This window comes from Lutra lutra, chromosome 2 (assembly GCF_902655055.1).
Source record: "Lutra lutra chromosome 2, mLutLut1.2, whole genome shotgun sequence".
In the NCBI taxonomy this organism is placed as follows: Eukaryota; Metazoa; Chordata; class Mammalia; order Carnivora; family Mustelidae; genus Lutra; species Lutra lutra.
Genome location: NC_062279.1, coordinates 90,968,570 through 90,982,162, shown reverse-complemented (window position 1 = coordinate 90,982,162; position 13,593 = coordinate 90,968,570). Strand labels below are relative to the sequence as shown.

At 37.3% G+C, this 13,593-nt stretch overlaps 1 protein-coding gene across 7 annotated transcripts in view; it reads left to right on the top strand.

The window, feature by feature from the left end:
- FAM13A (family with sequence similarity 13 member A) overlaps positions 1-13,593 on the top strand; it is a 353,806-nt gene that overhangs the window by 25,996 nt on the left and 314,217 nt on the right. For 6 of the 7 annotated variants that reach the window (XM_047717964.1, XM_047717962.1, XM_047717960.1 and 3 more), the window contains exon 1: positions 1,517-1,740. The exons of the other annotated variant lie outside the window; for it this stretch is intronic. In XM_047717964.1, the coding sequence (XP_047573920.1) occupies positions 1,636-1,740 (105 nt within the window). In that variant the 5' untranslated portion in view covers positions 1,517-1,635. Of the gene's footprint in view, positions 1-1,516; positions 1,741-13,593 lie in introns of those variants that run through there. 7 annotated transcript variants of the gene reach the window in all.

Below are 13,593 nucleotides of genomic sequence, written 5' to 3'. Positions count from 1 at the left end.
CGTTTCTAGGTGTTCTGTTATTTTTCTTTCAGTACCTCATCTCTGCTTATTTATTAGTGCCTCTGCAATTACTAATCAAAAAGTTTCATTTACTTATTTTCATTCCTCCCTCCTCCCATTGGATGATCCATGAGAGAAGGTACTAGGTCTTTTTTATCATTGTATTTTCTATAGCAGAGTGCCTGACCCAGCATAGGTAATAAATGTTGATTGGGTAATGTTGGGTGATGAGCCTCTAGGTGACCTAAACTTCAGGCTTTTATTTTTCACCAAGGACTGATAATACTTATATAAACATAAAAAGGAGACACATTTTTAATGTATTAGAAAAAGTTTTATAATTTTCTTTAGCAGTTAGACTAGTTTTCTAGTGAGTGCATAGAAATGGTAAAATCTAGATTAGGTGGTATAGAAAAAAAGTTTTATTTTTCAGTGGAGAAGTCCATTCCCCTACTCCCATTCCATTGTATGGGATTGTGTTCTGCCTTTGCGGAGGTAATCTTTACAATGTTCTATATGCGTGCATAAAAGTAAAATGTACTTTGTCATGTCCTATAGCTTGCTTATCACAATTTTCTATCCTGGCTTTGCTCTGGGTGGTACTCTTGGTTGACTAGACATACACAAAGTATACTAGATTTAAAGCGAAATATTAAATGGAGAACTGATTCCAGGCTTCCTTTGTCTTCCCACCCATCCCCTTAAGATATGACTTTATTATGTTTTGTTTTTGGAGGCAATTTAAGTCTTTTAGAATTGGGAAAAGTGAAACTCCTCATGTAGTGTTAGCCAGCATTCTCTCAAATGTGCCACTAAAAAAGATTTGATTAAAAAAGTGGTGATTAAAAAAATAGTTTTCTTCTGGCTTATGTAAAAATGATATTTTAGCTATCAGTTCAGATATTTGGAAATTGTGAAGTCTGTCCCATTTTTTAATGACACAGCATATGAAGTAGGACATTATTGAAAGGTCAACTAGAGGTTAATTTTCCAGATTATAAATCACACATGTTGAATTGCGGAAGTCTAGAAACGTGTTGTTTTATGTTTATCACCATTATATGTTAATAAGATAATTCAAAAGTAATTAGAAGTGGTAGCAGCTACATGAAATGAGTATCTTCATTTAGAATAATTCTGATAGAATAAAAGTGGAGGGAAGAAAATTTTGATAGAATTTCACTGGTTTCTAAGGGGCACTGGAAGTGAAAAGTGCCTCAGGAAAGTGAGGAAAGTCAGGTTGCAATCTGCAACCTGAGTGTGAATACGTGAGGTTTTCTTAGGAGTAGCAAGGAGGAAGCAAGTTTGCATTTTCACGTTTTGCACCAAATCCTGTTAAAGAATGCCACCAGGTGATTGGCATTTTCTGAACAGAGAAAGCCTGTGTGTGGTATCTGGCAAGTCAGGTTTAAGAAAAAGATGTCAGCAACTTAAGGCCCATGTCACATGACATCCTGGACTTGCCAATACTAGATGCTCTGGATCAGGTTTCAACTCCAGGCTGTCCTGCCAGCCACGTGGGTTCAGCCGAATGAGAAGCAAAACCACACTTCCGAAAATGTTAGGAGCTGCCCTTCGCTTGCTGTGAGGCCTCCGGATCCGGAGCTGGTTTTCAAATGAGAGCCTATCTACTGAATGGAATTTTCATATTTCGCTGTCATTTTGATGCTCTCCTCTGGGCTTCATCACTTCTACCAGGCACTTCCTGCGAGAATGGGGGCAGGCGCTCTCGCCATCTGTGTAAGTACAGGCCGCCCCTGTCTTCTGTGGACCCCACGGGGCTGAGGAGAGGCCTGCTGCCTTCCTGCTTCTGAGATGTTTACGTGATTCTGTCTTTACTTTCTGGGAGGTGGGGGAAGGTTCCTTACTTAATGTCCATTTGAATAGATAGGAATTTAACAGCGTTTTGGGCAGCTTTCAGCATTTTTGTCTACTTGCCTTTCCAAAAAAGATGAAGGGAGACGCCTGCCTGCGGGAGTTTACTCGTCTCAGTCAGCTTGATTTAAAGTCGAGCACTCTCCAGCGTTTCAGACTTTGCTGTTCGGAATGCGTTAAACAGGAATATTTAATGGCAGTTACTGGAAAAATCTAGTGGCTAGCCGGAGAAAGAATGAAAAGAACCATTAATTTGTGCCTTCTGAGTTTGTGTGTGACCTTTTTCTAGTCACATTTTTGTTTTCAGTTAGGAATGCTAGAGTTTCTGTTTCAGCATGGTTGCTGAAAGTGACCAGGAAAGAGCTTGTTCGGTACGCGTTTGTGAATCCTTAACTGACTGTAGAAATTTCTGGTCGTTACAATGTAGTAGCATCAGTAACTAACACCGATGTAAGATCCATGGGAAAATGTGTATACTTCTAAGGCTGAATTAATGGATTTCAAAAGCAGTTCTGTTGCTGCTTATATATAACCTTTTGCAGTAGCCAGGTATTGTGAATCATACATATCACAGAATGCTGGGGTTTAAATTTTTATTTCAGTGTGTAGAAAATGCATGTATATTTAGCATACTTATATTTCAAGCTGGTGTTGTATTCCAAGGGAGCATTGTTATTTGTCTCTAAATGAACTGAGAAATATCTTATTCTTTATTATCAATTTAACCGCTCACTTTTGTATCATTACATTAGGTTCGACCTCTTACCTCCCCCTTTTTTAAGTTTCAGAAATGGCTGCAATTTATTGTAGCTTTGGATGGCATCCTAATATATATATAGAAATATTTGGGCAATTTTTTACACATATGCCCCAAGTGATCACCAGATTGTACATCAGTCCCACAGACTGAATTTTCTTGGTAAAACTCCCTCACTTCTGTGCCTGGAACTTTGCGATATCCTGTGTGCTTGTCTGGGTGTCTCTGGTCCTTTTAGCCCTGAGGCTTGGAGCATCCAGTTGTCTATGTGGTTATCTTCCCAGTCTTATAAAACACTTCAGGACTGGAAATGTGTGGCATGTGAGGCAGCAGGGCGACCTATTCGTTAGGAGATTTGCGGTCATCTCTGATTAGATCCTTATTTCTTGCCTGCAAGAAATCCTTATTTCTTGACCTGCATGCATTGATCTCTATCTTGACTGAAATGCAAGCAGACCCATGTAGGAAACTCTATGTTTTTCCTTATTTTAATCCAAAGTATACACAAAATTTCATTAAGGTGGATATAAAAATCATACAATTTAAAAGGTTATTCACTGTAGTAGAGGAGCAGTTCTTGGTCTTTCCCATTAGTTAGCCTTTGCGCTCTATCCCAGTTCTTAGGAGCAAATGTTTGTTTTCATTTAGTGTAGTGTTTCTGGAAAAACACAGCTATTGGAGAACAAAATTTTTTTTAATGTTTCTGGCAGAAAAGTGAGAATTAATCAAATAAAACATAGGGGCTAGTATATTTGTTTTTAGTTTGGGACTTATTTACCTAGACATTTATGTTAGCAACTGTTCAGGTATCCTGCTACTGAAGATAATTGGTGTTGTTGTTTTTTAAAGAATTTTATTTAAATTCAATTAAAACATATGATGTCTTATTAGTTTCAGAGGTAGAGTTCAGTGACTCATCAGTTGCATAGAACACCCAGTGCTCATTGCATCATATGCCCTCCTTAATGCCCATCACCCAGTTTCCTCATCCCCCACCCCTCTCCCCTCCAGCAACCCTCAATTTATTTCCTAGAGTTAAGAGTCTCTTATGGTTTGTCTCCCTCTCTGATTTTGTCTTGTTTTTCCCTCCCTTCCCCTATGATGCTCTGTTCTGTTTCTTATGTTCCACATATGAGTGAAATAATATACTTGTCTTTCTCTGCTTGACTTATTTCATTTAGTATAGTACCCTCTAGCTCTGTCCATATTGTTGCAAAGGTCAAGCTTTAATTTTTTGACAGCTGAGTAATATTCCATTGTGTGTGTGTGTGTGTGTGTGTGTGTGTGTGTGTGTGTATGTTCACCACAAGAGATAGTTGTTCTTTAGACAAAAAGAGTATCAGATATTTGTAGTGTGTGTGCACGCATGCATCTATATGTTGACATGGGACAGACTATTTCAAAGACACTCCATTTCTGTGTCCCTTGACTAACCACCTTTTTCTTCCTCATTCCTTTTATCTCTTCCATATTACTAGTGCTGCTAGTAAAATCACACTGGGCTCAAAATTTTATTTATATTACTACTCATATTTACGAAGAAGTTGTACCTTCTTCACTATTAACATCTATTTTTTTCTTCAATAAACCACACCCAGGCAAATGAGAACCATGCCTGCCAGTTAATATTGCCTTAGTCTCTTCTAGTTTTAAAGGTCACTTTGGTGAGATGACTCAAGCTCTCAGGAAAGTCTTGAGTCTTCCAGACCTCTTGCGCCTCCTGCTGTTCTGTCTAACGTGGCTTCTGCATGTTTTGAGGCAGGTGGGTTGAGAGTGGGAGCTGGCATATTCTAATGGCTGGAGAAAGAGGGGCCTAGAATACATGCCTGTTGATTCTTACACTCTGGATATTTTGTCTGTGGTGAGTTCAGGTATCAAACCTTTGGTGAATTGATGGACAAGTTCTGTTGGTATCATCAGGGCCCTGCAGTCCACTCCTGACACCTCCAAATTTTGCTGGTGCTAGGAATAATTCCAAGGATATCCTGAGCCTTTTAGCCTTTGTCCCTAACTTGAGCCCCTCCACTCCTGTAGCCTCAACACCCAGTGTCCTCAGCTACCTTACATCTGTCCCATCATGCAGGCAGGAGCTATGGTCTTGGTACAGAAAGGCTCGCAAACCATATTAAGATATTCTGGTCACAGGTTTATTGGGTCACTTTAAAATGCAGCACAAAGCAGGAAGGGAAAGATCAGCTAGGCTTACCTATGTAGAAAGGGTTTCAGTGGGATGAAAGGTGCATATTCTGAGTCCTGTGTTACATAATATTCATCTATCCTGGCTTTCATCTTCTCTACCACGTCAATCTTTCCTGATCACGGTAGATTTTACAAAGACCACTATTGAATGGGAGCAAGGTCCCCAGCAGATGGGGAACTTCCTTGCTTTATCATCAGAGGCAAGTGTCCCCAGTTACAGCTGTAACTTGCTAATATACTCCTGAACAACTATGGATATTTAATCGCATATCTCAGGCCGACAGTGCATGGGGCCGGCATGGGTGTAATCAATGGGTAACTGATTTCAGACATGAATATTTGGTGTCTCATAAATGTTAAGTGCCTAAGTTAGTTCTTCTATCTCTATTTAATTATCTATGTTGACTGTGTCTACCATGCTATCTCCTTACTTATTGTTAATACTTAGTTATACTTCTCCTCATTGATAGTTTCTCTTTGTTCTCTATTTAGCCAAACTGAATTTTCTTACCTAATATTTGTTTGTTGTATTATTCAAGTTCAAGTTCCAAACCCATCATGGTCATCTTTGTTGTTTCTACTTTGACGTTTGGTTCCAAATTCATCCCACACAGACTACGTTTAGGTTTCTTAAATGCCGCGATGAGTTTCTTCACTTTTTACCCCACCTCCTGTGTTTTCTTGTCTTTGTTTTGTTTTTTGGAGTTTTAGAAAGAATATGGGCTTTGGAGCTAGGCAGACCTGAGCTTCAATCTAGGTTCTGTTATTCACTTTACTCTGACCTTAGACATTACTAAGCAGTATGCTTTCTTGATAGTTTATTTTAAAGAGCTTTCACCATTTTGTTCATCTTCCTTGACCTATATTAATTAGTCTCACTAGCAGACCGTAAAGTTTGTACACAAAGTGTCATATCTTCCTTGTATCTTTTACCTATTGCTCAGGGCTAGGATGTAGTAGTTCAATAAATGTTAGGTTTTGCAGTTTCACCTCTCTTTTCTGTGCTAGTGCATGACTTAAATGTATTTTACTTTATTTTTTTTTAAAGATTTTATTTATTTGACTGAGACAAAAAGCACGTGCTTGGGAGCACAAGCAGGCTCCCCGCTGAGCAGGGAGCGCAATGCCCACTCGATTCATGACCCTGGGATCATGACCTGAGCCAACTGCTTAACCGACTGAGTCACTCAGGCACCCCTAGCATATTTTATTTTTAAATGGGTCTTTTGAACACCTTCCAAAAGCTAAAGGCATGTCTGCAAAGGAATTCTGTCTTTGACGGTGCTTTTGCGATGATAGCACAGTTTTCCATTTATGGGAATGAGCAGTATAATTATAAGCATTTTGTACTTTTGAGTCTCCCAACTGAACATCACATTAATTTTCTTACTATAAAGCTGCATGCAGTCAGTGCAAGTGTAACTCTGAACATCATTCCATCTGAGATGATGTGTCGGCTGGTCAGGGCATAGCCTTCCCTGCACGTAATCTCCTTTAATCAGGGTAATTAACACCGAGTGTCCCAACAGGAAAATCCTGAAAGATATCTCAGTAGCTCAGGGAAACAGATGAATTTGTAGATTACTCAAAATCTGATGCAGGTTGGCAGACTCTGTGCTTGTTGGTCTGGTGACTCTAGTATCCAGGCTGCCTCCATTCTGTGAAACAGTTGCTATTTCAGCATGTGACTGCGTATCCCCTGGTTTATATCAGGGAAGAAAGGAGATGGAGGAGGCATGCATGCTTTTAACTGCATCATTCTGGAAGTGATTCGTTTCTCTTCTCAAAGTTCATTGCTTTGAACTAGTCATATATGGCCGTGTAAGCAAAGGTGGTTTGGAAATGTAGAGAAATATCTCGTGGAATATTTATAAACACTATCTCTGGCCCATAACCTAAATTGCTTAAATCAGAGGGAAATGTATGCTCCATGATTGGGATAAAGCCGTCAGTCTCTAATTCCCCTACTGAATGTAAACAAGAAATTAGACACCCCAGGTGCTGCTGACAAATATCTTATCTATGGATCAAGAGGGAAGGCAGCTTTAGGATAACTTAATACATCAGTGAACAGCAGAACAGTGGTTACATTCATGAGCCACTGAATCTACTAGCTCAGAATCTTCCCCTGAACTCCTTTGTATTAGTATAATGGCATAATAAATGTCCTTATTATTTTAGCCAGTTTGAACTAGAATTTCAATTACTTGCAGTCAAAACATCTTAACTGATACACTTTATCATGTAATGGCTTGCTGTGCGATGGTTTGAGGAAGCTTGTCGTGAACTGGAATGAAACCTGGTTAGAAGGCAGGACACATGGCTTTGAATCTTGGCTCAGCCACTTACTGGTTGTTTGACCCTGAGCAAGATCCTCAGCCTCTCTCTTTTCTTACCTATTAAAGAAGGATAATAGCCTAACTTGGATTATTATGAGAATCAAATAAAACTGTACTGTAAAAATACATTGAAAACTTCATAAGTACATTATCTTTATTATGTGGCAGCCTATTTTATTGTCTTAAGGTGGTTTCTGTACTACTGTCATTATGGGTGGATTTTACTTCTTTACAATAAAAAGAATTCTGTGATCTGAAGGGACTGTTGATATTATCGGATTTAGACCAAATTTTAAACAGGTTTAAACTTTTAGTTTTGCTTTTTTCTACAATAAACCAATGAGGTATTATAGGAAGACAAGATTAACAGTAAACAAACAAAGGCATGTAAATTTTCCTATGCAAATCTGAATTGTATTGCAGGAAGTATTTTCATCTCTGCCATACAGAATTCAAAAATCAAACAAAATCACAGTCAAGATTAGTGTCTGAGTATCGGTAAATTCCAGAAGTATCTAGGTTGCTTATTTCGGGGTCAGGTTCTTTGAAGCACAGTTGGTTATGTGTTTTGGTTTAATGTCCATCTGCAGAAGATTATACGGAAGCTTTAGTGACAGTGGTGAATAATGCAGAGGAGCATGAAGTAGCATATAAACATAGTGAAAGAATGGGGTAATTGGGTAAAGGAGACTTGCTAAGATAATAAATTACATTAATTCTGATCTAAAATCTTAAAGCAGATTTGGGCAAATGAAATTCTAAAGATAAGAAGCTTGTGTCCAATAGTTTCTGAACTAGCTAGCAACTGTAAGAAAGCTGGCTTGAGTTTTTACCTGTAACCGTGGATTTCCACTGGTTTATAAAGAGGTACTATAGCAAGTAATAGCATAATTAAGTTTATTTAAGTTATATAACTAAATATTTGAGTTTGTGTAACTAGCAGGTAGATTGGAGATTTTAAAAAGATTTATCATTCACAATGCTTGGTTTATGGGAAAGGATTGTACAACTTCAAATTATTAACAGCTACTTCAAGACTGTTAAGGTTGGAGGGTCTACCATATTGGATATTAACAGAAATTAAAACCGTTTAATAATAATAGCTGGTTACTTGGAGAAAAATAATTGCTGGATTTCTTCTTTACTCTTTAAACTACAAACAGAATAAGAATATAAATACCAAAGTGAAACCGTAAAACAATAATTTGGGATCAAGGAATGTCTTTGTAAAGGAGAACCAAATGAGAAACCCTAATGAAAAAAACTGGTGAATTTTTCTGACAGGTAACTAAAATGTCTGCACAATCCCAAATTGCATAAACACAATTCCAAAAGAAAACTAGTAAAGATATTTACAACACACATGACTACAAAAATTAGTCTTTTTAGTATAGAAAAATTCGTACAAATCAGTAAGAAAAAGAAAACTAGCCATTAGGAAATGAACCAAAGCTTATGAGTAGGAGGTTCACAAATAATACAAGTACTAATAGACATAAGAAAATTGTTCAGTCTCATTCATAGTTAAATATGAGCAAACTTTAAAGTGTTTTTATTATCCAGGGATGTCAGAAGAATCTTACATGCTTTTGATCAAGCTGTAAACCAGTGGAGCATCTTTGCAGGGCAATGTGGCAGTATGTGTCAAAACATATACTTTGTATACCTGTTGATCTAGCAATCTCACCTCTAGCAATTTATCTTACAGGTGCTTGTACAATTATGTAAAAATGCTTGCAAGAATGTTCCTTGCTAAAATACTTGTAATATCAAGAACTATAAATTAGTAAATATTAGTAAATAAGATCAGTTAAATCAATTATAGTATCTCTAGATAATCTAATACTAAACAGCTGTATCTGCCAATATGGAAGGACCTCCAAAATTGATCAAGTAGCAAAAAGAGGGTGCATGAATACACAATAATATAGTTACAGTTGCCTTTTTTTTTTTTAAGATTTGATTTATTTATTTGACAGGTAGAGCAGGAACACCAAGCAGGGGGAGTGGGAGATGTAGCATTCAGTAATTTATCAGTTGCGTATAACACCGAGTGCTCATGATATAACACCGAGTGCTCATGATATCACGTGCCCTCCTTAATGCCCATCACCCAGTTACCCCATCCCCCACCTCACCTCCCCTCCAGCAACCCTCAGTTTGTTTCCTACACTTACAAGTCTCTCATGGTTTTTCTCCCTCTCTGATGACTTCCCATTCAGTTTTTCCTCCCTTTCCCTATGATCCTCTGCACTGTTTCTCATATTCCACATATGAGTGAAACCATATAATTGTTGATTGACTTATTTTGCTCAGCATAATACTCTCCAGTTCCATCCACATTGATGTAAATGGTAAGTATTCATCCTTTCTGATGGCTGAGTAATATCTCATTGTATCTATACCACATCTTCTTTATCCATTCATCTGTCGATGGACAGCTGGGCCCTTTCCATAGTTTGGCTATTGCGGACATTGCTGCTATAAACACTGGGGTGCAGGTACCTCTTCGGATCACTACATTTGTATCTTTGGGCTAAATACATAGTAGTGCAGTTTCTGGGTAGGAGGTAGCTTAATTTTTAACTTCTTGAGGAAACTCCATGCTGTTTTCCAGAGTGGCTGTACCAGCTTGCATTCCCACCAATAGTGTAAGTGGGTTCTCCTTTCTCCATATCCTCGTCAACATTTGTTGTTTCCTCTCTTGTTAATTTTAACCATTCTGACTGGTGTGAGTTGGTATCTCATTGTGGTTTTGATTTGTATTTCCCTGATGCCAAGTGATATGGAATATTTTTTTCATGTGCCTGTTGGCCATTTGCATGCCCTCTTTGGAGAAATGTTTGTTTATGTCTTCTGTCCATTTTTTGATGGGATTATTTGTTTTGGGGGTATTGAGTTTGATAAGTTCTTTATAGATCTTGGATACTAGCCCTTTATCTGATATGTCACATATGGGCTATTTCCTACTGTTATGAATAATGCTGTGTTTGGATAGGTACCCATGAGTGAAAGTGCTGGATGATATGCTAAATTTATGTTTAATGGTTTTTTAAAAGGTTTTAATTTATTTATTTGACAGAGACACAACAAAAGAGGGAACACAAGCAGGGGGAGGACAGAGGAAGAAGCAGGCTTCCCGCTGAGCAGGGAGCCAAATGTGGGGCTTGATCCCGGGACGCTGGGCTGACCTGAGCTGAAGGCAGCCACTTAATAACTGGGCCACCCAGGCGTCCCTATGTTTAATATTTTAAGAAAATGCCAAATATTTTCCAAAATGACTGCAACATTTTACATGCCGGTCATCAGTATGAGAATCCCAGTTTCTACACACCCTTGTCAGCATAAGATCTTGTTACTCTTCTATTATTATAGCAATTCTAGTGAATTTGTAGTGTTATTTAATGACTAATAATGTTGGACATTTTTCATAAACATTTTTCCCATTTGTGTATCTTTTTTGGTTAAATATCTGTCTATATCTTATGTCCTTTTTTTTTTAATGGGTTGTTGGTTCTTATTGCATTTTAAGAGTTCTTTTTATATATTATGATACAAGTCCTTTCTCAGATACATGACCCATGAGGAGTGGAGGTTTTGTCCTGTCTTTCAGATTAATTCAGCCAGAACCAAAACTGCTGGTTTCATTACTGTTGTGCCAGTCCCACTAGGAGGGTAGGAAGGGTTTGGAGTAGGCCCAGGCAAGCGTGCCACAAACTCCCATTACTCTTCACTAAACTTAATCATTTTTTCACGAATAAGTGTCTCCCAATTTGGGTTTTTTTTTTGCCTTTGGTTAGTTTCTAGATCCCTGAAATGATGGTTTTGACCATTTTGTCCAGCTTTGTATTTGTGTTGGAGAGGATTTGTAGAACTCTGTACTCTATTACTGGAAGTTAGCAGTAGGTCTTGACCTCATTTTATGTAGAAAATTTAACTTTTTATAATTACCTTTCATTTTTCTTGCTATAATAGTGATACATGTCTAGGGTATAAATTTTAAGAAATAAGTAACAAGGAGAAAATAGTAAGATTCCATAACAGTAATACATACCATGTTTGCTTACATCCTATAGTTTTTCTATGAGTTTATAAAAACTTTAAAAAACAGATTAGACTTGATATTAGTTTATAGTAGTCTATACTACCTCCCACAAATAACAGTATATTGTGAATATATAGAGGTCTGCTTTGTATAAGATAGGAGTCTTGCTCACTGTTACTTGCCCCTCCCCTGTCTTTGGGAGTCTAGATTAAAAGAGGACAGCCTGGGAAGAAGCCCCAGCTTTTCTTAGGCATTGCCAAATTGCCCTCCAGAAATTTTAATCAGTTTACATCCACTGCTTCTTACCAATTTTTTCTCTTTTCAAAAAAGTTTCCATGAATAGAAAGGATGGTAAATGGCATTTACATTGTTTTTGCCTCCCTTTGATTACTATGATTGTCACCACCTCCTGAGAATATCTATTCTGTCTTTAGAAGTGATTGTTATTTCTTCTTTGTATGTCTTAAAAATCTGTTTCCAGATAACTACCATTCACTCTCTGGTTTTGTCCTCTGAACCACATGACTGCTCTTTCAAAATCTGAAAGTATTTCAACCCCAAATCTTCCCGTTTGAGTGTGATCATAGAAGGTTCTTCATTCCTTCCTCATATAACATGGTTCATTTTTTTAAAATTATGAACTTTTAAATTGTTTTATCTTTTTTTCATTTTACTTTATTTTATTTTATTTCAGTGTTCCAAAATTCATTTTTTATGTTCCATGCGTGCCTTTTAAAAATTTTAAAAATTTTAAAAATTTCTTTGCTTGCCACTTCATTCAAAGCCTCCCCAGCCATTTATTAATTGGTTAAAGTTTGTTCTCTGGTAGTTTTCTCAAGGAAGGTTCAAGTATTCTTAGCTTTAGTATATTCAAACTATAGCGTTTATAGATGAAGGACAGCTTGCCTGGTTATTGAATTTGGCTCCTGCAGTCTTTCCTTAAATATATTTTTTTAAGATTTTATTTATTTATTTGACAGAGATCACAAGTAGGCAAAGCAGCAGGCAGAGAGAGAGAGGGGGAAGCGGCTCCCCGCGGAGCAGAGAGCCCAATGCGGGGCTCCATCCCAGGACCTGGGATCACAACCGGAGCTGAAGGCAGAGGCTTAACCCACTGAGCCACCCAGGCGCCCCTTTCCTTAAATATTTTTAAGTCTTGTTCTGTTGTCTTCTGACATTAAATACTGCAATTTCTAAGTTTGAGGCTATTCATTTTATTTTTTCCTTATTATGATATGATATTTTCCCTGGCTGCCCAAGGAACTCTTTGTTATTGTTAGTCTAGTAATTTCCCTAGAATAGATCTTCATGTTAACTGTTCTGAGTCTAAGGTGTGTCTTTTCAGTTTGTAGATTCGGGGCTTCTGCTGAAGCATAGTTTTTGTGAATTACATCTTTAGGTATTCTACTCCATTATTTGTTTTTTTTTTCTTTGGAGACTCCAATAACTCTATATTGGGACTCATTAAAACTGATATCTGTAGTTATCTCTTAAAACCCTGTCATTCTTTTTTTAATGTTTCATTACGTCTACTTTTCTCATTTATGTCCTCTCTTTCCTTTACTATGCTGTTAACAGCTATTCTCCTTTGTGCTCTTGATAATTTAGTCTTCATTTCTGAAAATTTTTTTTTTTTTGGTCTTTTCCTTTTCTTCCCTTCATGGTTCTGCCAGTTTCCATTTCACATTCTCCTATGGACTGATTATTTCTTCCCTAAATTTTTACATTTCAGCTTTGTAATCAGTTCAATTCGTAATCAATTCATTAAGTTTTATTTTGATTGTGGTGAAATATGCATAACATAAAACTCATTAAACTTAGCATTTTAACCATTTTTTGAAATACAGTTCCGTGGCATTAGTATACTCATGAAGTTGTGTAACAGTTATGATTATCCACTTCCAGAACTTTGCACCATTTTCATCCTAAACTTTGTACCCCTTAAATATCTGCCCATTCCCTTCTTTGCCCCCTGGCCGCTAGTAACCATTCTTCTATTTCCAGTCTCTATGAATCTGCCTCTCCTAGATATCTCATAAGTAGAAACATGGAATTTTTGTTTGGTTTTGTTTGGTTTATTTCACTCTGATACTGTTTTCAAACTTCATCGATGTTATAGCATGTGTCAGAATTTCATTCCTTTATAAAACTGAATAATATTCCACTGTGTATACACATATTGCATTTCATTCGTCTGTTGATGGACATTTGGACAGTGTTTACTATTTGGCCATTAGGGATAATGCTGCTGTGAACTTAGGTTTATAAGTATCTTGAGTCCTTGGCTTTCAGGAATATATCCAGAAGTGAAATTGCTGGATCACATGGGAAGTTTTATATTTAACTTTTTGAGGAACCACCAGTTTTCCTTAGAGTAC